Here is a 22583-nt window from a genome sequence, read left to right as displayed (position 1 = left end):
ATGGTATCCACAAGGCTTTTTGCTCATCAAGACTTTCTCAGCGGCGTACAGCGTGGCGCCTTCAAGAAGACAGATATGTTCCTCGAATGGACTCAAAACGCCTATTCCCTCGATTGAAAATCGTACGACCTCGTACGACCCTCTTCCTCTTGGTAGGATGCTTACGATTTCAATATTGGAAGGAAGTCAATGCCGTAAGCCAGACCGACTACCTTCCGGGAAGTAAACGCCCCTGGTATACCTGGAAGCATTTCTGTTTTCAGCGTGCCCCGCCGCCTGTCAAGCATGTCAGACGCAATGACGATATCCTCGCTCAGGCCTCAAGCTCAAATAACATCACACGCACAAGGTGCACGCAATGTGCTCTCCCTCCAGTTTAGAAGAATACCAAAAAGAAAAAAAGGCCGAAAAGCACATGTTTACCGCGTGGTCTGTGCTGAACGTCAGTAAGAACGTTTCTTTGCCTCTTTGGCTTCGCGAGGAGAAAAAGAGGGCTCGAAAGGCAGGCGATTTGATGGGAGATATATGAGATGTTTACACGGGGGGCAGGGCGAACCGAGGCGACACTCCAGAGTGTCATTCAAGCTTACGCGTGGCGTATAAACAGTGCATTCGAAAGCTTGCAGGAACAAGGCAGATGACTGGACGTGAGCGAGGGTCGTTTTCTTCGAATCATGTATCGCTGTGAACACGAGAATATCGATGATACCGTCCAAGGATTCTCAGCGAAGAAACCCGATCTTAAACGGCATATCGAAAGGTGTGGCCTCGACTCTGGTCCTAGTACTTCGATATGAGAAATGCTCCTGGACGGTTTTATTCGGAGTCAAACGAATGAGTGGTAGGTTGGTCCACAATCGGTCTACCAAACCGTCCCCTTCAGCACCTCGAACCCAATCTGATTGCCAAAGATAACCTGAGCCTGACTCGACGGGTGGAAATTATTCCTACACATCCATCGACCGTAACAACCCCAACAAAACACATCTCAGTCAGCACCAGAAGTTTCGCGAAACATCATAGAAACGAGAGAAAGCGCACTCACCCCCAGAAATCCCCCTCGTTCCCAAAATCCGTCTGATTATTCGTAAAATTGAACGCGGGCAGATTATCGAGAATAGTGTTGAATGCCTTATCGGCGTCGAACAGAAAAGTGCGCACGCCGGGGTGGGTGGCTGCGAAGTTAAGCCTTCGTTCGTTCAGTTTGGTATTGTAGATGTTGACGGCGTTGCGCGCTTGGGTGGTGGCGTTGAGGCCTTCGGCGATTATCTGTGTAGTGCGTGGGTAAGTGAGTAGGGAGAAGAAGGATGAAACTGGATAGTTGAATGTGGACGGGAGATGAGGACGTGAGGCGTACCATCGGTGTACGGTCGACTGCTGGGGCGTTGAGGAAGAGGAAGTTCCTCAGGCCGGCGCCACTGAACCAAATGTGGCGCATGAGTACTGTATCTTACTGACTCCTATGTGACCAACAACGATACTTACAACTATGGATTCGTAGCGAGTATAATAACTTCGTCAGTTCTCGCTCCACATAACTCAACAGAAAGTCGAACGACAACGCACTAGATCCTGCACCAACTCAAAATAATTATCCATCAACAAATCCGCAAATGGTCCATAATCAGGATTCGCCGCGAAGCTCCCCGCCACATCATTCGTCCCCAGCCATATCGAAGCCAGTGCGTTCTCGCTCTTCCAAACCTTCTGTCCCGTCCCCACGTCGGGCTGCATGAGGAATTCGTGGACCTGGTCGCCGAGGGAGAGCACTTGAGGTTCGAACGGTGTTACGAGCGAGGCGTTGATCGTGGCGCCCCCGAAGGCGTAGTTGTAGGTTAGGACGAGGGAGTGATTGGATGTGAAGGTGGCTTGGTCGATCCAGTTTATGCCGCCGACGGCTGTGAAGCCCTTGGGGAACAAAAACGTTGAGGATCAACGCGGATTTTGTGGTGGGAGAGGTGTACGTACTGGGAAAGGAGGGTTGCCCATTGGGTTATCTGGAGAGGGGAGTGTTCCATTGTTCGCGAACTGGGTCTGCGTGTACGAATCTCCGCTGTCAATGTCGCCATTAACACAGGCAGATCTGAAGAGAGAGGAAAGGGTGTAGCGTACAAGCTAAACCAGTAGTTTACACCCCTCGCAGGTGTGGCCGTCGCTCCCGGAGGAAATGTAGGTGTAACGGCGCTCGAAGTCGCAACAGTCGTCGTTTGAGCAAAACATTCAGACGAAACCAAGACGAGGAACGAGACCGCAGGTAGCAACCAAGTATGCATGACGAACATCTCTGCAGCGTCGAGAAAAAGAAGGCCTCGGTCATCTCGTCCGCTCTTTGTACATGACCTACTTATGAGCTGTCCCGCTTCAAATATTGCAGCTGCCGATGACGGTCGCATTGAGCATTTGCGTGGACATGGTCGAGCGATCTGGCTCAAGTCGTCGAGAAAGTGAGCTCGTGACAGTCAAAAACCCAGATAAAGACGACGATAGACCTCGATATACAGCGACTCTGGGACGAAAGAATCGTGAATGGAAGAGAGACAAAGTCTCGTGAGGGGATGAATAATACTCTACCGCGGTTTCTCCGTTTACTGTGGAAAACCCATAGCAAGCAGAGGGCCTTGGGGTCGGCCCACAGAATGAGCTGGATCTCCTGGTACGCAGAATAGTGGAGTATTATATCACGAGGAGAAAAAGAGGAGCAGTAGGCAGGCCAATTCCAAGGGGTTTTCCATCCAGTCCAAATCAACGAGTAACCACAAGAGCGAGCGCAGACCAAATTCAAAACGACAAATGAGACCATCATTCGAGTTGAAGAGAGCATGAGTCGGAGTTCGCAACGGTGAGCATGGCTTTCAAGCGTATTCCCCGTGTGTTTTGAGGACATGATGAGGAGCCCTCACCGAAATAATTCAGAGCCAAGGATATTCAGGACGGTGGGATTGTGAGCAAATTGTGAGAGTTTCGACGGTCGACTTAATCCGGGATCAGCCGCAGACATTCCCACGAAAGCTTGCCACACCACTCTCGATTTCTCCTTCCTGATCCTCGCTTGCCCGGTTGAAATCTCGTCTACTCTGCCTTTGGGAGACTACCCGGACGATCCTATCTCTTTGCTCATTTCCTATATGCCATAGTTCAGAGCCACCGACTCTTTCAGTACAGAACGAACTTCTCTAGCTCAAGATATTAGTCTCAAGTCTTGCTTTTTGTCGATCGTCTCAGTGCCACACAGACATCAACCTCGAGCTTGCATTGAGTATCAGAGGGTAGCAGCCCTCCCACTCGAATTGTAAGCCTGTCCTCATTACAGAATGCTCTCAGATGCTGAGATCATGCAACACCTTCGACATCTAATCACTCTTATACCCTTCAACTGACTGTGACTTCAAGTCAACCAATAGAGCCATGTCGGTATCTTTCGAAGACGCCAAATGGCTCCGCTTTCTAGACACCAACCCCGCCCGCATCGTTGCTATGTTCTCCATCATCGGAACATCTACTACTCGGACGCGTTTTGGAGATACGCCAAACGTAACTGAAAGTCTCTAATGAATTCTGTTTCCATCGCTGATATAGTTTCCTGGATGTTCAGAGCCACCCAGCTGCCGTGAATGCTGTGCTCACTGCCTCTGAGACTGGTGGACGAACGTGGCAGCGTCTGGTACACGCTGGTATAGTCGAAGAAATATGCCGCGGCATCATCACCTTACGAAGTGTCTCACAGTTCTCTCCGGATTCCATTGCTGCAGTGATGGAAGATGTCAGTTCGTCTAATCTACCATCTTCCGCTGAGTGCAGAGATGGGGTGACTTACGACCATGAACATAGGAATATGTATCCCCATATACAGCATATCTTCAGATTTTGTGCTGTGCAAGTGATCATTTGAGGCTGCCGGGAGGACCTTCCGACAGACGATTCATAGAAACTGTTAAGGCACAGTGGAATGGCATGATGCAGCGAGTACGCCTATTCCTCCAACGATGATACGACAATAGTATCTCCCTATCGCTAATGAGATTTATAGATATGGAATGAACCCGGAAATATGATCAAGTCGCTTTCCCTGCACGCCAAAGAGCGGCTTACTGTGTCGCACCTCGTGAGAGTACTCGTTCTCTTGGACCCAACTTTCATAGAGTACAGTCAAATCGTTATCTATTTTGTTGCTCGATATCTAACGAGGACATAGCATCATAGACTCTCCGCAAGATATCACTGTCTCGGTCCTCAGTCGCAATTTGATTTACTCCAGCGATGACAAGGACTTCTTAGCTTGCACGACAGCTTTATCTATGATCTTCGATCCCCATCCCGAAACCGAGTTTTCGCTTCTGGACTACCGAGGAAAAGGCCACCCTGTACCTCCTCACCTTTTTACATCCTTTCTTCAAGGTCTTCCCGATGGCTCCCCACAAATGTTTTTCTCTCGATATACCCGCGCACTTTCGACGATGCCATACGTACAATACTTTGAAGCTTTGCGCCTGGCTTCCATACTCTGCCGTCTTGCAAAATTTGAACTGCACCCGCACCGCAGTTTCCTGCAAGCCTGCATCCGGTCCACGTCTATGTTCGGCCGACTCTTTTCTGTCTTAAAGTCGCACACCCGTACCGATCAATTTCGTCCAGAAGTGACGAGGTCAGTCCTACCCGTACTCCAGCTCGTCTCGATATGCCTGGGGAAGATCGACGAGTCTGCAGGTCCAGAGGAGGGGCGAGCTATCATGAACACCTTCTCTCGATCTGGGATCTTTGATGCGCTAGAAAATGTACTTCTGCTGCACTCTTCTATCACTGGCACGGTTCTACGTAAGTCGCTCTCCTTTGCTCCGCTGGGAAGACATTATAAAGAATAACTCGAGATCACAGAATATGTGTCCTGCGTCATCAAGGATGTCTTGGAGACCATAATGTTATTCCCAGAGGCTTACCCTTCCCTTCGTCGCCATTTTCCTCGACCCCGTCTTCTCCGCGCATGTCTCGATATAAAATATTCTCCAAGCCCTGCCGTCAAGAGGTTGTTCCGCGAACGACCGGAAACCGAGCAGTTATTTTATCCCGCATGGTACTTTTTAACTTCTATCGAAAGGTTGATCCAAGTCGATCGACAGTGCATGCGTAGAGATTGCCGTAGAAAGCGTGTTTATGTGTGCAAAGCTTGTCGGACTATGGAGTACTGTGGTGGGGACTGCCAAATTCGGTGAGTATTGCGTCTCTTTCTGCATTCCACTTACGACTGAGGGCCCACTTGCACGATCACCATGCTTTAGGGATTGGCAAGAGCACAAACTGGTCTGCGGATTCAAGGATGATCTGAGTCAAATAACAGGAGTGGATCCCATCCCTCCTCCGCCTCAACGACTGCCCTTTCGCTTCACCTCATCATAAATCACGCCTTTTCCATTCTCCTTCGAGAAGCTGCTGTTCAGGACGCACACTCGCTCATGGATATGTGAAATCGACGTCGTTTGTTGTAGAGTGTACCTGCCTAAATTAATCTTATGTTCAAGGCAGAGGTCGGATGATGAATATCGCTACCAACGATATCCTCCATCTCCTTCCAGCGCGACTCGCAACTTTCCAGCATCGATGTACATTCCAGAGCATGTGTCATGGCTGCACGGGTCTTCTTGTGATCCCTTGGGATAGTCTATTGTAACACGTTCAGCATGGAAGTGTTCTACACGATCTGTAAGTACGATGGAAAAGACTTACGTCCAAATGCTCCCCAATGGCTTCGCTTCCCATCCCACCTCCTATCCGACCCATACGTTTTCTGCATAAGACCACGATTGTGGCGAAAACCTTGCGTAAGGCCTATTGGCGTTCGTGTTTTAGATCGGCTCTTTGCCCTTCGTTGATCAATCGACCTACCTCAGCACTAACAGCTTCGTATGCCATCGAATCGCTGGCCATGCATTCCCCCTCGTCCAACATCTGCTCCACTAGACTTTGTACTTCCGCGACACGCTCAAGAGTAGCGACAATATCACCTATGCTTTTACCCTTCCACTCTGGCGAGCAAGCGGCGAGAACACACAGCGTCCAGAGATGGTGAGTGATCGCTCCATCTGCCGTGATGTGCAATGGCGGCGTTTCCCCTTCTATATCCGTGTTGACCACTAAGCTGGAGTCCTCCCATCCCGTATGCATGGGCCATGTCCGAATCACGTCAATAATGTGTTTCTCGTCCAGCCCTTTCCCAGCACAACCACAAGCCTCCCAGACTTGGGCCACGGTCCAGCTAACCACATCGTTCTCGTTCCCGTCGAGAGTAAAACCATAGCGGAGCAGGAGCTCTGCATTGGTGAGCTTTTCTCCGTAGGTATTGAAAACCTCCTCATAGGGAGATATGGGTGCGTTGACGACCATCTCGCAAGAGTTTTCACCCTCTTCTGAGTTTGAACTAGGACGAATGACTGCTGCTCCAGGCATGCTGGCAGCTGTGGTGTGTTTCGACGTTCGGGAGGGGTCGAGTTCTTCTGCATCATGCACGCACTCACTCAGCGAGCCGCACGATACGCAGACGTGGAAGTCTGTCTACGTTCAGTGCGCCCAATATTAATCGAGAATTCACAAATGTGGCGCAATCATAGTAGTTTACTCACCTCTAGATGTACATGGTTCTCTTGCGTATGATTGAATCTACGAACGGCCTCCATTCAGATCCTACCTCAAAATGTTATTGACAGGGTGACATACTCACGCATCTGCGATAGGTACCATTGCAAGTCCATGGTAGGCATCAACCATGAATGCTCGAGAGCTGACCAAAGAGTATGCGTGCTGAAATCCGCTCATAGTCCAGTGCAGTACACCCAGTGACATGAGTAGAGGTGAGGCGATGTCGCGATAGTATTCCTCTATCTCTTTCTGTCTTTCAAAAGTACTATTAGTTTCAGGAAGGTCCCAAGGTACTGAAGGCGGATCAGTGATACGTACGAGAATAGCGACACCTGGATCTGGATGATAAAGTAAATATTGCTCGACTTCTGTACCTAGGAACCATTCTCTAGCCTTTTCTGCGTCAATGTCGTCCACAGAACCTCTGTATGCCCAGAACAAGCCGATTGAGAGTTCGGATTCCAGAGGGAGAGACTGGAGATAACCAGACCATAACGACTGATCCCCAAGTAATCTATACATTTAAAAATTATACCATCAGTGAGGCTCTAATGTTCGAATCGAATCGATCTTACAGCTCATAGTGCAAAGCCAGAGCCAGAGCAAGATGAACACCCGAGCCATAAGGAACATGGGACATCTTGTTAGAGAGCGTGCATGTCCGAGTGGAGAGCAATGCGGCTTTGGGAATATCGACAACTAAGATGATTTCAGCATCATTTTTATGATTTGAACAAAAGAAAAGTGGCCTTACGCGATGTGTATGGTGGGATCACAGAGTTCCGTGCAACGACACATACACCTTTTTCTGCTCCGTCGTCAATAAGCTCAATTCGAGAGTCGATGCGAATATTGTGAGTACTACACCATGAAACCAGGTTTTCAAGCTTCTTCGATGACATTGAATCGCTACAAATTACTACCGGAGTTGAACGCTTAAAGAGGTCAAGCCACCTGGGTGAGACGGCTAGGCAGCGTGAACAAAGAGTGACGTAGCGCGCGTCCGCGTGGAACGTGTGGCTGCTGCCCATTTGGGCGGCGGTTTGCTTTGTTGGGAGCTGCCAACAACTTCGCCCGCCCACAGCACCTACATCCCATCAACTTCGTAGATGGTGCTTCTTCGAAGTGTTTGGTTCGATTCTCGCGCCCTCTCCCGCCGTTTACCAATCCCGCCATCTGTACTCCTCGTGTTCGTCCCAAGGTGGTCTTCAGATGTTCTTTTTCTCGATTACTTTTTTCAGCCGATCTACTACTCGGGAGCAAACTATGCTCATGTATGTCCACAAAGGCACTTGGAGCTGTGTTGTTCCGCATGGTGCAGATCATCGGTTTGCGAAAAATTTCGGGTTGCAAAAACACGCTGTGGTTACTTGGCTCGGCACTGTTCGGCCAGCCGTCGATGTTCATCGAGAGGGGTAATTGCTTGCGCAGCCATTTGCGTTGCAATCGCCGGACGTTGAACATCAATGACGATGATTTCGAGGAGAGCAGACCGGTTACTGCTCTGTCTTTACCAGACAACGAGGAGAGCACCAGCTCGGTCTGATTTCTTCTTCTTCTTGAGCTATTGGGTCATAGCGACCCAAATCTTGTCCTCACCATGCCCATATCCAATACGCCTTTCATTCAAGCTTTGGTATTCTGATAGGTAGCGAAAGGTCTTCCAGAATATATTCTGAGGTTTCTGCTCGAGTTGTCAAACCGGTATCCCATCTTACAGGATTTGGGAAAGCACCGGTAGTCACAAGTGCACGAGTACCAACACGCATGATAGAAGGAATACGAGCGACAAGTCCAGAGTGCGCGATGAGGTAAACCCTTGTGGGCAGGATCTGGGGGTCTATCGTACCAAGGAGAGTCACACTCGCAGAACCCCCGCAGTCGTGATCTCTCCCATGTCACAGAGTCTTGGGGTTTTTCTTTTGCTTGTAAATTCCTCTCTAACCTCCGCAATTTACAATGCCGAAGCTTCTACATGTCCTGGACTCCGAGGTCGAGGTGGCAATAGCGGCCCCTGAGCAAGCTTCACCGATGGTATGTCTTTTTGACGCGATACATCAGTCTCCCAACGTGCTAACGTTTGTGCTATTGTAGGCAACGTCAATAAGTGGAACAACAGTGCGTAAATCGACGTCTCCGAGTCGGCCCATATACCATCGCTCATGGACTAGGTTCAGAGTATTCCTGCCGACTCTCCGAGGCCGTCCAGTTTTGTTAACCCGCATGGTGAGATGAGCGCAGATTGGTGGGACGAAAGGCGAGATACTGTGAAGGTACGTCGACCGCCGTACTTTGATTGTTCGTTCATCTTATTACCTTCCGAGTTATAGGTCCCTCTAGAGCGACTCTGGCTAAGCCCTGACCAGAAATCAGCTCTCCAGGGGCTGTACACAGCTCAACAGGTGTACCGCCGTACCTTCTCCACCACCACCGCTGGCCAAGATGACGCACGTAACCTCCTATCTCGCCATTCGTTGAACATTGAAAGTCGGGGCCAGCTCGAGAGTCGTTGGACCACGGTGTGGAGTACGAAGTGGAGAACCCGTGCTGGCGACGTTCATCGAGTGCTCGTTCAGTGGTAGGATTTGTATTACGGCTCTTCAATGTAACTTCTATAACAATTGTATTTGATGAATCAGCGCCTGTGGATACAACACTGCAGCTAGGCAACAGCGTGTTACCGTGCAGCAGAAGAAAACAAACCCACAAGATCCTTGGTCACGACACGCTCCATACGACTTTACGGGTTGCTTGGCTCATGCAGACGTCACATACTCGGATCAAAATGTCGTTACTCGTGTTGTTGGTATTCTCGATCATAACGACGAGTGTCGAGAAGCATGTCTTGTACGATATCCAGCTGTTCCTCTCCATCCTCACGTTCTTGAAGTGGCACTTGCACAGCTTGCAAGTGGCGCGAGGTCAGAAAATCATCCCGTTATTGGTATTTCCTCCTTCTAACCTACCACTCTTTGTTATATGAACGAAGGATTCGAGCGGTGCGTAAACGGAATACGGAACTTTTCGAACAACAAGCCTATCGAGACCAGAAGACTACAGATCCACTTCGAGCCAACTACCGCTACGAATTACTCAAGTCCGACTACTGCCGACTTCATCGCCGACATCACCAAACGAAAGGGATCGATGTTGAGAATCTACCACAGTATAATATCGATGAGTGGCTGCAGCCTGGTCACCCGAACTTCAAACACGCTATTTACGAAGCCGTCTTTCATTATGCTCGACGTACAGAGAAGAGCGAGCGCTTTCAGGTGTGCATTTGCACCAGTGACATGGAGCAGGCGGCATGGTCGTATTCTCACGACTCACAGATGATTCTTGACGGCACCTTCGGTGTCTCAACTTCTCGACTTCTCCTATTCATTGCAATGGGTATCGATGAAGAGCGCAAGGGGGTACCTATTGCGTTGTTCCTCTTCTCCGCTCCCACGGGAAATCGAGCTACGCATGCGGGCTACGATACGAAGATTCTGACTGAGCTGTTGACCCACTGGAAGCAGTGGATGACAAAACGAAAATCTGCGGCAGGGCGAACATTCGGACCAGGAACAGTCATCACAGACACAGACACCAAGGAGCGTGGTGCATTGAGTATAGTCTGGCCAAACATTATTCTCCTTCTTTGCAAGTTTCATCTTCGGCAATGTTGGACGAACAAGAGAACGACACTGTTGGGTAAACGAGAGGAGTCGTTCTGGAAGACGAACGTGAATAGTCGTCTTCGTGACCTCGAGAATGCGTGAGTTTCCTGCTTGTTTTTGGCTCTTGCTTGTCGATGTTTACGCACAGACAGTCTTATACAAACCACGGATCATAACTGCGCCCAAGGCCTAATCGACTCGGAGCGCAACTACCTACGAATTCTTCAGGCTCAGTCAGATAGTTCGCCCTTTGGTGCCGCCGGTATCATCTTTCTAGATTACTTGACCAGCACCTGGATGAGCGAGGACCTATGGAAAAGCTGGTCTCAGCGGGGACGAAATGACGCTGCTACTCGTCTCGGCGTCCCTGTTGACGGCATTCTTCCTACCACCAACCATCTCGAATCATTCAACGGCGTACTGAAGAATGATGATCTCCCAGAGCTTCAACGTGCAGGTCGACGACTTCGTTTCGACGTGCTCATCTTCTATCTGATCACGAAAATCCTTCCACGCATCTTCGCCCAACTTCGCGTTGACCGTCACTACCTCGAGTGGCGGCGAAAGCGATTTACTCTCGCCACTGGAGGTGCTACAATTCCTGACCACAACACTCATTTGCCCGCCACCCCTTTCGCCTGGTTTTCTGATGACGAGAGAAGAGAAGCCGATGCCGTTATAATCAGCCACTCTCGTCGTCTTTGTCCTATACCAAGTAATATGCCTTATGAGCTGTGGGCTACCTGTGCCACATCGTCTGCTGATGTAACGTCATCGGGGTATCCGCGCTACTGGCTTTCGATGCACGCATCTGGGGCTGCGACGTGCAGCTGTCCAGACTGGTTGCAGAGAGGCGGTGCTTGCAAGCATCTCCGTGCATTCCGTCTGGTCATTAAGTACTGGACGAGCACTGGACAGGTTCCCGACTGCTACTTATTCCCCGCCACCCGCGACGATGCTCTCGATACTGAGGCTAAAAACAAAGCGTGGTATGGCGATAATTTCGCCCACACCATCACTGCGGCATTATCCCTTATCGTTTGGCCCACGGGTTGCTCTACTCCGACCCCACCGCCGAACATGATCGTTTGTAGACCCCTTGACATGCCAAATACCATCACTCTTCCTCCACCAAATCTTCCCCCGACCGAAATACTATCGTCTATGGATGCTGAGGCTGAGCTCGAAAATTTGCTTTCAGAAGAGGCGGATACAAAGGTATTCTTGACTGATCACCGTGTATGAGTTACTTATGCTAATATCCACTCTTTGATACGCTAGGAAGACGCGAAAGGGATAGTAGATAAAGTCGGCGACCAGGAAAGCGAGAATTGGGAGGCCACAGCCGAATCCTCGAATCGACGTGCGATAGCTACCCAGATCCAAAACCGGGTAGATCATGAAGTTGCGCAGTTGCTACCTAAGCTTCATGGACTGGCGTCCTTGATAGGTGATGCAGTGAGCTTGAAATCATCGTTGAACCTCTTAGAGCTTCATGAGGTTTTACAAAACCTCAGCGACGATGTCGGCAAGCATTTGAAGGGGGATGATTCATACGGCAGTATTGGAGGGTCCATTGCACATCTCGCAGAGAGTGCACAAAATGGCGGCCCTCACTATTCACCTCCTAAAACACGTCAGTGCTAGTAAAATTCTGTACTTATGCGATCCACTCATGCCATTTACTTATAGCACCACGCTTTGGGGTCAAGCGGGATCGCGAGATGGACAGCGGGGAACAATCCATACTCTTGCAGCCATCGCCGGAAGCGAAGCAAAGGCGTAAGAAATCATTCGGCACCCATTGATGGGGCCGAAGCTCGGTGCCGTCATCTCATCTTCAAAAATGTAGTATTTAAGAGTAGATGATGTATGATTCACTGTAGCGATATATGGGCCTGGTCTCGTCATAACATCCTTTCGAAGCTTCCCAGTCCTGCCCGAAAACTATTCGCCAACTCTGGCAGACGTCAAGTACAAAATCCCTTCAATGATTCCATTCAACTTCCAAGTATATCTGTAATAGGTAGAGTTAGCGAGGTTCTGAAGAAGTGATAGGAATCGCGAGGATGCACAGGTGTGTGGGCTGCAGTGACGAGGTATTGTGAAGATAAGGCAGACAAAACAGGTGCGTACCTCTTCCAAGCGCACACGCCAACCTCTGACCGTAAAATGTGTGCATTCCCGTACAGATCTTCATCCTCCACATAACCCACCCTCCACTTCCCACCATCCCACCATCCTACTCATCTCCCAAGCTCCTACATATTCGCCGGACAACAAAACCCTCGCATCGCGTTCACGAAGCCCGTCCCATCCGGCCCCCAAACCTTCCTCCGTTCCCACAACCGAAACTCCAACCTGAAACTGCCAAATTCCTGAGTCTCGGCGCCGACATTTTCAAGTTTAGACCCCACGGCGAGCAGCAACACTAGGCCCATAAACAGGGGAGTCTGTGTGGCGTCCCGCCACATTGAGTATCAAAACGTGATGCTCGTTTTTTTGTTGGGCCAGAACAACAGCACGCCATGGATGTTCCCTATATCACCTCTTCGTAAACGCTTCCCAACTCACCCGCGTCTACCACCTCGAACACAGCTTAGGTCACGGCCGCATCCGCATCTCCGTCCTCTTCCGCCCCGTCGCCGCCAAACTCCCGCTCGACCTCCGCGGCTCAACACCGGAACACTCCACCTCCGGGACGTCAGCGTGCGCACTGACGGGTCTGAGAAAGACTTGAAAAAGTGTGAGCTCCGTCTGAAAACGACTATGACCTCGACGGAACAGAAGGTCGCGAGGCATGCTGTCGACGTCAGGTGGGATGGGGAGATTGTGTGGATGAAGGAAGAGGCGGAGACGGTGTTGCCTGTGAGGCAGACATATAGCGCTGCATTGGTCGTTGCGTTCAAGCATGGTGGGATCACGAAGGGGAAACATGCGCTCGGGGTGACCGTGCTTTGGTTGCGCGATATAGTGGATCGGGAGGAGAGGAAGATCAAGATCCCGCTTTGGAGGTAGGAGGGGAAGCATTCTCTGAGATTGAAGTAGAACTATGTTCCTCCCTCGGGCAATTTGAGCGCGTGATACCCTGATAGGGAGAAGTTCAAGAGAATTGGGACGATCACGTTGGATGCACAGTTTTTGTCTGGGATACCGGAGGCGCATAGGGGGATGTTAATGAGTGAAAACGCGACCGCGCAGGATAGATGGGATGAGGACGAGGTGGTGAGGAGACATGGAGGGTGGGACGAGTCTGAGGTTGGGGAGTTGCAGGTCGCGACGCCACAGAAGGTGGAAACGCCACAGCTGATGCCAGTGGGGACGCCCATGGAGGAGAAGGAAAACGATTCAGCAACAGCAAAATGTCAGCTTGACGGTGAGGCGAGCCATATGAATGGCGGTCAAGGAGAACAGACACCACCCGGTCGTTCGCCGATGCAGAAAAGCCAGTCCACCAACGATTGGTCTAATAACCCCACCACAGGTCACTCACCCGTGATGAGACGCGAAACTAGAGTCTACTCTCACAAGGGACGAATGACTCGTCGAACGTGGCTGACACGGGATGACGGACGGAGAGCAGTAACGGTAACGGTGCAAATCAACATCAGAAGGATAAAGAATAAAGGATAAAGTTAAGCGGAAGGGCTTGACAACGAAGCGAACTTGAATAAGGTGACGAATAGCGATAGACCGTCCGTTGTTGATAGGCGGCGGGAATGGGCGGTGGTGTGGCAGAAAAATAAAAGGGAATAAGGTACGTATACTTACTGTAAGAAATCAAGCGGCGTCGAGCCGGGAGTGGAAACAAAATTGGGACAGATGGCAAATGGGGATAGGTGGGAGAGAGGCGGTGATGACTGATGAGGAGTGCGTGTGATGATGGGATGTGATGGGCGGGACGGGATGGGAGGCAAAGGGGCAAGTGATGATGTTGACAGTGTCAATGATGGAGACGGGGTATTTTACATATAATAGACTACAGATGACTGATGAACCGAGTCGCACTGCCTGAGCGGGACGAGTGGAGAGTATAGATGCTTTTGGATTGATTTAGGGAATTCTTCTTTGTTTTCTTCTTCTCCGTCGTCGTGGATTGATTATACTGCATGCGTGGGATCCAATCTGCGTGACCAATAAACACCGATGAGCACACGGCCACCTTGAACCACAGAAAAGAAAAAGGAGGGAAATGGCACTCACAATGAATAGCGAGACACGGTCATCACCAGGACTGTTCATGACCGCACAGTGAACACCCAAACGTCGTCCTTCGTCCCCGATGCCTTATTCACACTGTCGACCCTCGTCTTGCCGACCAAGAAATCGACCCTCTTCACGCCCTTTCCCCTCTACTTCTCCCTCTCCATCCCATTCACGAACGTCTTCCACCTCTTCCCAAACACATCGCTCACGGCCTTGCCCATAGCCGCAGCCAGTGCCTTGAACTCCACCTCCTTCACCTGCGTCTGCATGTTGCTGTATAGTGCGTCGAGCACGTCCTGTACCGAGATGAACTCTGCGCCACTGGGTGAGGCGGTGGGTGAGGGCTCGACGGTGATGTTCCACGGCAGGGACGGGCACTGGAGCACGATGGAGGGCACGGGTGGGAATGTGGCGGGTGCGGTAAGTGCGGAGGCGGGCAGGTGAGGTGGCGCTGGGAGTGGAGCGCTCGCTTGCGCTCTCCTTCAACGGCGAAATATTGCGGGGGTGCAGGAGGTCAAGGAGCTGGTGCAGTTCGTGTCATCCGGGTGGCAGAGCAAAGGGTGTGTCGAAGTGCGACTGCCCGATGCTTGTATATGCTTGGGCAGCCAGGATCTGTCAGTGATGGGTATGATCAGTGTATATATAATATATATGTCAAGACTGTAGAAAGAGCCGAAGGGTAGAAGCCAAAGGGTATGTCGAAGTGCGACTGCCCAATGATATATTGACTAAGAGAGAGAGAAAAAAGAGAAAGACGACAGATGTGCACAACACTCACTGACTAGATGGAAGCCGAGAGTGACGGGGCTAGGGAAAAGGGTGAAAGAGCACCCCTTATATATGGATCCATACCCTGATCAGACCCTGTCCGTCAATTAGGGTTTAATCTAGCTCACGGCGGTGACTGTCAACTTGAATAGGCTCACCTTAGTAACGCCACAGCAATTAGTAACAGCGGCAACTGAGTTGAGGATCGTCGCTACTGAGCCTCTGCCGAGTAGTATGTGTACTCTGAAGCCTATGGAGTTGTTACAAGCATTCTGCTATCAGCCTGCATGAGCATATGAGCGGCAACAACTCACATACACGATAACAAGTGAGCCTGGCGGCAAGGAGAAACTGAAAAATCGCACCGTTGATGCGATACGACACTTGACCCCACATGCATCGAGTGAGATCATCGTCGAGGACGTCGATAATGACGAGAAACCTGGAGGAAGCAGATAAAAATCATGCTCATTGGAAACGGCACACGTGCCAAAAGACCGCCACTCGGACACGCATAGGGCCGCACTTATACTGTAGCAGTGGGGTTAGAAATGAAATTCCCGACACATGTGACGGCGTGGAACGATATGTACCTTCATGCGAGCTCGATAGTATCTTTGTCCGCTGATTGTACTCTCTTTCGCTTCCCTGCATCTTCGGCAGCGCTGATCTTATTCTTCAACGTCCCAGAGGTCGTCGAATTCCACGGACCCAATCACGCACTCCGGAATACCTGTCAAACACGCGTCGAATCTCTTTGCTTCGTCCACCGGCCATACACAAGTGTTCCATCGAATACCTCGGGTACTAACATATACTTGGAGGGAGACCTGGAAGACGAGGGGGCGAGGGTGGGGGAAAAGAGGATAACTACAGACGCTGAGGGGCGCATGGCAATGCATAGGGATCGTGAGCAGGAGTCTGAAGGGTGTGAAACGAGACATTGTGAACGAAGAAGGGTACGTACGCTTGTTCATTTTTGCTGGCCTCATCCTTGTTCGTTGCGCTAATCTCCTGCTCTTTGCAAGACTCTGGAGACCCTCCTGAGACCTCTCGCATCCAGATTCCACGCCCGAATACATTCCTCGAAACATCCTGGACGTCCTCGAAGGCTGATGAACGAGTATCCCATCGGATTCCTCGAGAACTGGTGTTTTTTCAGAGGGAGGATGTGGGTGGGATGACGAGGGGATGAATGTGGAGAAATGAAGGATGACTACAGAGAACAACGGATGCGTGCGTTAGTGGAGATGCGCGAGGGATGCTCGAACGGGTCCTTGGGGATGAGGAGCAGGGGATTTGGAAATGGTGCGTACGTTTGCTCGTCTTTGTAACTCGTCTCAGCGCCATCCTCGTCCTTCTGCTCATTCCTCGTGCCAATCTCCACTCCAGATACCATCTCGAGTCTTCACGAGCTTGTGACAACTCGTTTTAACCTTTGAAGCTGGTGAGGTGTGCAGGTGTTGAGAAAGGATCTGGGAGGCTCTCCGTGGTGCTTCCGAGTACACAGGAGCACTGGAAGAGTGGAGGTTCGAACGTTAGTGTTTGAACTGACGTGTGGCGGTCAATGAATATTACCAGAAAGGAGCCATAGTCGCTGTTCCAAGGCTTCACCGTGAGCCCACTCGTATCTGACTCTCTCATGAGCCGACAACCAATCCCAAGTACTGATCCTACATAGACTTTGTACGGCCAGAAGCACATGGCGAGGGTGGAGGAGCACTGAAGTCGGTGGGTCCTCGGGCTTTGACCTCTTGGAAGCATAAATGGGAGCCGTACACTGTGTTGACGGTTCGCCCAGTGTTGCAAGTGGAATGGCTACGGTGGTTGGTAGGCAAATTATTGCAGCGCCGGAATTGAGGGGCTGTATAGAGTATTGATGACGGAGTCGAGATGGTCATGGTGGCACCAGGGCCCTTGTTGAAGAGATATGTAGATATGTTTAATTAGCGTATGATGTATAAGAACAACAAGCCAAAGAATACTGTAATCTCCGGTTCGCGGCGACTGCGTTGAGACGCTTGCCAGCCACGATGAAGAAGACCCTTTGGTAGAGTTGTGTATCCACTGGCACCAAGAGGTAAAGTGAGCGAACTTATCAAAACTGGGCTGTACGGGAGCAAAGGTGAAGCATACGAAGATTCAACAGATAGGGAATGAGTGAGGTGTAAGACGTAACCCGGCAGAAGCGGAGACGGAGACGGAGATTCAATTCTACCAGACCGACGAACACTTGACGAACACAACCGGTTGGTATCACACCGGTATGGTTGAGCACAAGAAATATATTGGGATTACTATCATGGAGTTTTACAGAACACAAATTACATGGCGAGCACAGCCGCGGGATGAAACAACGGAGCATAATGGTGGAACCGCCCATCGAGGGCTACAAGAAATAGATCCTATGTGGCAACGCACATGCAGTTTTGGTGGAAGCACGAAGACAAATGTATAAATCCTGAACGATAGACAAGTCATTAAAAACCCGGCATTATAGACAGCCCAAAAAATTGAATCGCACCTCACACAAGCTCATCGTCCGAGTCCGACAGAATCTCGAGAACTCCGTCTGCATGCTCGATGACACGCACACCCGACTTGACAACCTCCTTCCCTTTGCCTTTGTCACTACCCCAAACTCGAACCTTCTTCGGGATATGTTCAGGGGAGATGGTGAGCTTCCTCTTGCGTTTGAGCCCCGGGGTTGGAGTGTAGAGCGCAGAAGGCGACGAGGAAGGTCCGGCAGAAGAGGAGCCGAGGGAGCGGTGTAGGGTGGGAGTGGTCTCGACGAACGGCGTGTCCAGGTCACAGGAATGGAGCTGAAGCTTTCGGGGAGTCATGATGAGTCCGCAGCAGTCACAGTGAGAGAGGATACGAATGAGATCCTTGTATGGAACACCAGCGTCCTTCTCTCCATCGAGTCTGAAGAGGATTGACATAGTGTCTATGTCTCCAAGGACCGGAACATCGCATGCTCGGCGACCGGAGAGCTCAGGGACATCAGTCCAGAAGCGCGTCAGATCGTCTATGAGGCCATTATCTTGAATTGAGGAATCATCAGCGTATGAAGGCCAAGGATGACAATACAAAGCGCAAGCAATAAATGCATACCTCGGTGATACCCACGCCCCTTTAGCTGAGCCTCACGACGATCGAAGTCACGGAAAGCCTGCTTGGCGGCATCTGACGTGACCCGAGCGGGACTCTCGGTCGCATCGCGAGAGCTCCCTCCATTGAGAGCATCCTCATCGAAAAGGGCCTGAAGAGACGGAGGGATGTCCTCGGTCTTGACGGGGAAGTTGGCGGTGAATACGTCTCCGAATGCTGAGCCCGATGGAGGAGGGGATATGATGTTGATCTTTCTCAGGATGCTCTTGGGCGCCTTCGAAGGCGATGGTGGGGCAGACTTGATGGCATGTTGGACTATGTACCAATGTATCAGTCAACGGTCAATAACGGTAGTGTCATAGAACGTACCCGGAGATCGAAAAATCAGAGTCCGCGCCGCCTTAGAAGGGGTAGACTGACTCGACGATGGGGTGATAGGGTCTATGGACAAGATTAGACAGAAGAACAGGAGTATACAACCGAATAGACGAACCTTTCTTCGGAAAGACCTTGCATGGCAGGTCGGGGAACCTATCCACGAGGTCCTCAAGGTTGACTGGAAAGAAAGTATGTGAGATTAGTACGAGTCTGACAAGGAGACGAAGAGAACAGAGCTGACGAAAGTACGAGCACTGCTTCGTCGGACAAGTGAGGCAAGGGCTCCCAACATGTTCAGAGGTAGGCGTGACTGGAACGATGAGTGTGGTCTTTGAGGGGGTACCCGTCGCAAGAAGGGGACAGAAACAGGTGGGGAAGTCCCAGTCATGCGTCCGAACATAATCTTGGAGCTCTCCCGTGGGTAAAGGGGGGCCATTCGGAATACGGGATGGGCTAGATGATGAGCATTCCAACGTATACTGTTAGCATGATAGTGACTCGTGGTAGCGAACAATACATATGGTCAGCAGGACAGCGAGGCATCTGGAAATCACCCCCCTCCTTACGAGACCTAACTCCGGCTAATCAGAGCTAATCAGATTAGGATTAGGGTTAGACAAGTCGGCCAACTATCAGGTTGCTAATGAGAGCTAATTTTCGCTCACAAGCCCTGACTGTCCTCTGTTCCTCAGCCTATTAGATTACCATTTTGTGCTAATTTTATCATTGATGCACACGTATCATACGGGGCATATCATACGGGGCGCAGATTGATTATATTGGCAATGAATATAATAATTACAAGGTACATAAAGAATCCTGACATGGCTAGCTACGCTTACATGCCCGAAACAGTTGCACACGTTTGATCACCAGCGTCACCATTCATGCACTGTAGACTGATAGAACACCTAGTTCGACCAATAAGGAAGTCAACAACGAAAGGACATCTGATCGTGCTAAGAGAAGGTGCACGACTTACTAGCAAGGAACACGCCGCATGGCCTGACCATGGCGAATGACATCTCGAGTGTCGAGATATACCCTTGAAGAGTTACGGCTAGAGAGCATGAGCTCATCAGAGGAGAATAGTCTATAGTAGAGAAATGACGGGCTTACGGTCGATTACCGACGACGACACTCACACCGACGGTGAAGCCATGACGCTCGGTCTTGAAAGGGAGTGTAATCCTGTGAGGATTGTGGGGATGCAGGCTTTGCGAGTGCGAAATAGGAATATGGCAGGTGATGAAGGTGGCGGTAGGACGAATTGGCTGGGCGGATGAGAACATGTTCGCAGCCGCAGCGAATCCTGCGGCGCCCCACACTCGTCACTTTTCAAAAATAAGCGGGGGGAGCACTGACCTTATACAGCTCTGTTTCCCTGAGGGCAAATCACGCTCTACATCCCTATGACGCGCACAACCTTCGCAACATTACGCGAGCAGTTGTATACTCAGCAAACACACGGAGCTGAAATGATTGCGATGGCGACGCGGGCACATACCTTAAACATGATCCAACCACAGCGACGTACGGGGACCGAGTCAGAGCGCCAACGTAGGTAGCGATGCAGAGGGTGCTCGCATTAACGGTGAACGATAAGTTCGGCCACCAACCTGACGTCTGCAGCACAATCGACAGCGACAGACGGAGCCGCATATTCAGCAAATGAGGAATAAGAAATATGGGGAGGACGTACCTAACTAGACCTATGGTCTACACAGGACACGAATGGCGACACCGACGCTTCAGAGGCCAAGCGAATAACCTATCACAATGTCGAAGGGCGAAGAAGGGCCAAGCTGAGGTGCTCACCGTATCATTGGCAGACAAAGATACCCATAGGAAGGGCCGGGAGTGCACGCTCAATGTTGCGAAAGAGAGCGATGTGTGGGGATGATGCAGAAGGTGGAAGGCAAAGAGGTCGACCGAGTGACGCGTCTCTCTCATCAACTGTGAGCAAATAAAGACAAACAAAATGCCGCGCCACAGCGGGCGCCACATCAGCCTCGTCCCAACGTCCACTTCGCTCGCATTCTCTCTGCATTCTCTCTGCTTTGACTGGTCGGAAATATTACTAAGTATAACAGGAGGGAGTTATACACACCGAGATATGGTTCTTGAGAGGCTATTCAGACTTGCCAATGGGAAATTGGCTCGGACATATTCACTGTGGTGTTTTCTGACCTCAAGAAACACTATAGTTTTATTATGATGTATGTATATTTTTGTGTGTTCAATCTCCTACGACATTTACATGGTATCGAGATGTCGTGCACCCTACAGGGTTGCTCAAAGCTCGACTGTTCCCTTTTCAATGCTAAATTCCAGCTAATCCGGCCTAATTCTCGCTAAGCGAGAACCCGGTCGCCAACAGCCGCGTCGCGTGGAATTAGCCGCGCAATTAGCTGACATTAGCGCGGGAGTGGTCTATGTAGTCGACATACCGCCGCCTCATCTCCGTACCTGGTCCTACAAGCCTCAGGATACGTCCATAATATGGGAAAGAGAGCGACAACGCGTGCGGGATTTGTGTCGATCTGTCGTGCCCAGAATGCCTTTGAGTGCTTCATCAGAAAGTACGTAGATATCAGCGTATAACAGATGCCGAGACAGTTGTCGACGTTGATACCCCTGGCTAATCTGCTTGCATGAGACTACGAGAGGGTCGTCGTTCAGAGCAACAGCGCGTGTACGGTGAACCATGACGCAGTGTGCGGAAAAATCCGGGTGCCACGACACGTGCTCGCCTCCGCGCTCTTTCTTTGTGGCCCACCAATCTCCGAACGAGTCTCACCCGGTAAGTGAGCGTGAACAAAGAGTGACGCCATGCCTGCTGGGCTTCCTTGCCCGGCCATCAGTGATTTGACATGCTTCCGTGCAGAGGCCTTCGACGAGACACTTCGTATTGATGCGCCCTCCCAACACCTTCCCGCCATCACTCCTCTCGTTTCAGTACATTATGGTGCTTGTTCTGTCTTTTACTCTGTTTTGCCAAAAGGGAATGTGTATACCCTCTCGCGAATTTATGATTTGCCTCGTTTCGAGCCCTTATAATGTTAAGTTTCTCTGACAGGTTTTCTGTTTTCGCAGATCGTTCTGATATCTCCATGGTGCCGCAGATCGTTTCGACTTCTTGGTTTCATGTTTTCTACGGGAAAACACGCAGTTTCCCAAGTATGAAGTTTCGCATTTGTGGTTTGGCGAGTACTCAAAAGAGGCATTCAACAACAAACGGTATGTCAGTTATAAGGGCTGAGCGACTGTTCCCTCGTCCTTACCTATCTCGAATCTCGAATCTACCCATTCCCAATTATTCCACTAACACTTAACCCTCCGCTTTCCACCGCTTTTGTTTGATATGCAGCCCTTCGCTATCGCTTCCTCTGCTGCTCGTTTCAACCCAGCTTTCGGGCCTTGGAAGCAACAGCTCCGCTCTGCGAACTTTATCGGCTCCTTTGTGGCCCCATACCTTCCGTTGGAGGCGGCGCCTTAGTAAGTCTGACCCCCATCGGGAAATTCCTGAGCTGTTCAATTCGTCAACTGCCCGGCGCGTCTCCTAGGATTATACAGTCGCTCTAATAGCGATCAGTGAAGCCGCTGAAGAGGACTCAGGACTACGATGGCAACGTCTCGTAAGAGCAGGCATCACACAAGAGCTTTGTGGCTGCCTCGTGCGGGCTCCTAATATCAAGTCTCCTTCCCCTCGAAACGGTGAACGAGACCTGAATGTGAGCCATTTCTACGCTAGAGGACATGGCCTCAATATCGCTCATAACAACTGATGTCCCGCCAGACGCCATTTCCATGGGCTCCCTTCTTACA

At 50.6% G+C, this 22583-nt stretch overlaps 6 protein-coding genes across 6 annotated transcripts; 2 read left to right on the top strand and 4 right to left on the bottom strand.

Annotated features, from left to right (window-relative positions):
- Nucleotides 1–691: 691 nt before the first annotated feature.
- STEHIDRAFT_150461 (uncharacterized protein) lies at nucleotides 692–2273 on the bottom strand (the record flags this gene model as incomplete). The annotated part of the gene is made up of 6 exons (XM_007310192.1): nucleotides 692–947; nucleotides 1046–1269; nucleotides 1358–1418; nucleotides 1565–1908; nucleotides 1969–2053; nucleotides 2113–2273. 6 exons carry the CDS (start codon nucleotides 2271–2273, stop codon nucleotides 863–865), a joined length of 960 nt encoding a protein of 319 aa, XP_007310254.1. The 3' UTR covers nucleotides 692–862.
- A 2153-nt stretch (nucleotides 2274–4426) lies between these two features.
- On the top strand, nucleotides 4427–5365 carry STEHIDRAFT_150460 (uncharacterized protein; the record flags this gene model as incomplete). Its single annotated transcript, XM_007310191.1, has 3 exons — nucleotides 4427–4812; nucleotides 4873–5203; nucleotides 5274–5365. Coding segments are annotated over exons 1-3 (780 nt in total), but the record flags the coding sequence as incomplete, so codon positions are not given.
- Nucleotides 5366–5491: 126 nt separating this feature from the next.
- STEHIDRAFT_172491 (SET domain-containing protein) lies at nucleotides 5492–7478 on the bottom strand (the record flags this gene model as incomplete). The annotated part of the gene is made up of 8 exons (XM_007310190.1): nucleotides 7382–7478; nucleotides 7203–7326; nucleotides 6946–7141; nucleotides 6710–6876; nucleotides 6612–6648; nucleotides 5878–6543; nucleotides 5719–5820; nucleotides 5492–5653 (listed from the first exon to the last, which is right to left on the bottom strand). Exons 2-8 carry the CDS (start codon nucleotides 7265–7267, stop codon nucleotides 5492–5494), a joined length of 1395 nt encoding a protein of 464 aa, XP_007310252.1. The 5' UTR covers nucleotides 7268–7326; nucleotides 7382–7478.
- A 1108-nt stretch (nucleotides 7479–8586) lies between these two features.
- Nucleotides 8587–13925, top strand: STEHIDRAFT_115633 (uncharacterized protein; the record flags this gene model as incomplete). Its single annotated transcript, XM_007310189.1, has 14 exons — nucleotides 8587–8661; nucleotides 8722–8745; nucleotides 8799–8900; nucleotides 8958–9205; nucleotides 9267–9548; nucleotides 9617–9902; nucleotides 9963–10390; nucleotides 10445–11510; nucleotides 11574–11928; nucleotides 11985–12074; nucleotides 12179–12303; nucleotides 12403–12420; nucleotides 12807–13306; nucleotides 13388–13925. The coding sequence occupies 14 exons, from the start codon at nucleotides 8587–8589 to the stop codon at nucleotides 13923–13925; spliced, it is 4137 nt and encodes a 1378-aa protein (XP_007310251.1).
- A 719-nt stretch (nucleotides 13926–14644) lies between these two features.
- On the bottom strand, nucleotides 14645–16665 carry STEHIDRAFT_115632 (uncharacterized protein; the record flags this gene model as incomplete). The annotated part of the gene is made up of 6 exons (XM_007310188.1): nucleotides 14645–14978; nucleotides 15277–15305; nucleotides 15425–15516; nucleotides 15581–15708; nucleotides 16234–16413; nucleotides 16583–16665. 6 exons carry the CDS (start codon nucleotides 16663–16665, stop codon nucleotides 14645–14647), a joined length of 846 nt encoding a protein of 281 aa, XP_007310250.1.
- A 925-nt stretch (nucleotides 16666–17590) lies between these two features.
- STEHIDRAFT_115631 (uncharacterized protein) lies at nucleotides 17591–20047 on the bottom strand (the record flags this gene model as incomplete). The annotated part of the gene is made up of 11 exons (XM_007310187.1): nucleotides 17591–17655; nucleotides 17688–17727; nucleotides 17798–18309; nucleotides 18381–18692; nucleotides 18747–18818; nucleotides 18871–18933; nucleotides 18997–19234; nucleotides 19421–19448; nucleotides 19598–19654; nucleotides 19738–19848; nucleotides 19875–20047. 11 exons carry the CDS (start codon nucleotides 20045–20047, stop codon nucleotides 17591–17593), a joined length of 1671 nt encoding a protein of 556 aa, XP_007310249.1.
- Nucleotides 20048–22583: the final 2536 nt, after the last annotated feature.

Source organism: Stereum hirsutum (assembly GCF_000264905.1).
Source record: "Stereum hirsutum FP-91666 SS1 unplaced genomic scaffold STEHIscaffold_19, whole genome shotgun sequence".
Lineage (NCBI taxonomy): Eukaryota > Fungi > Basidiomycota > Agaricomycetes > Russulales > Stereaceae > Stereum > Stereum hirsutum.
This window is presented reverse-complemented; position numbering and strand designations above follow the sequence as displayed.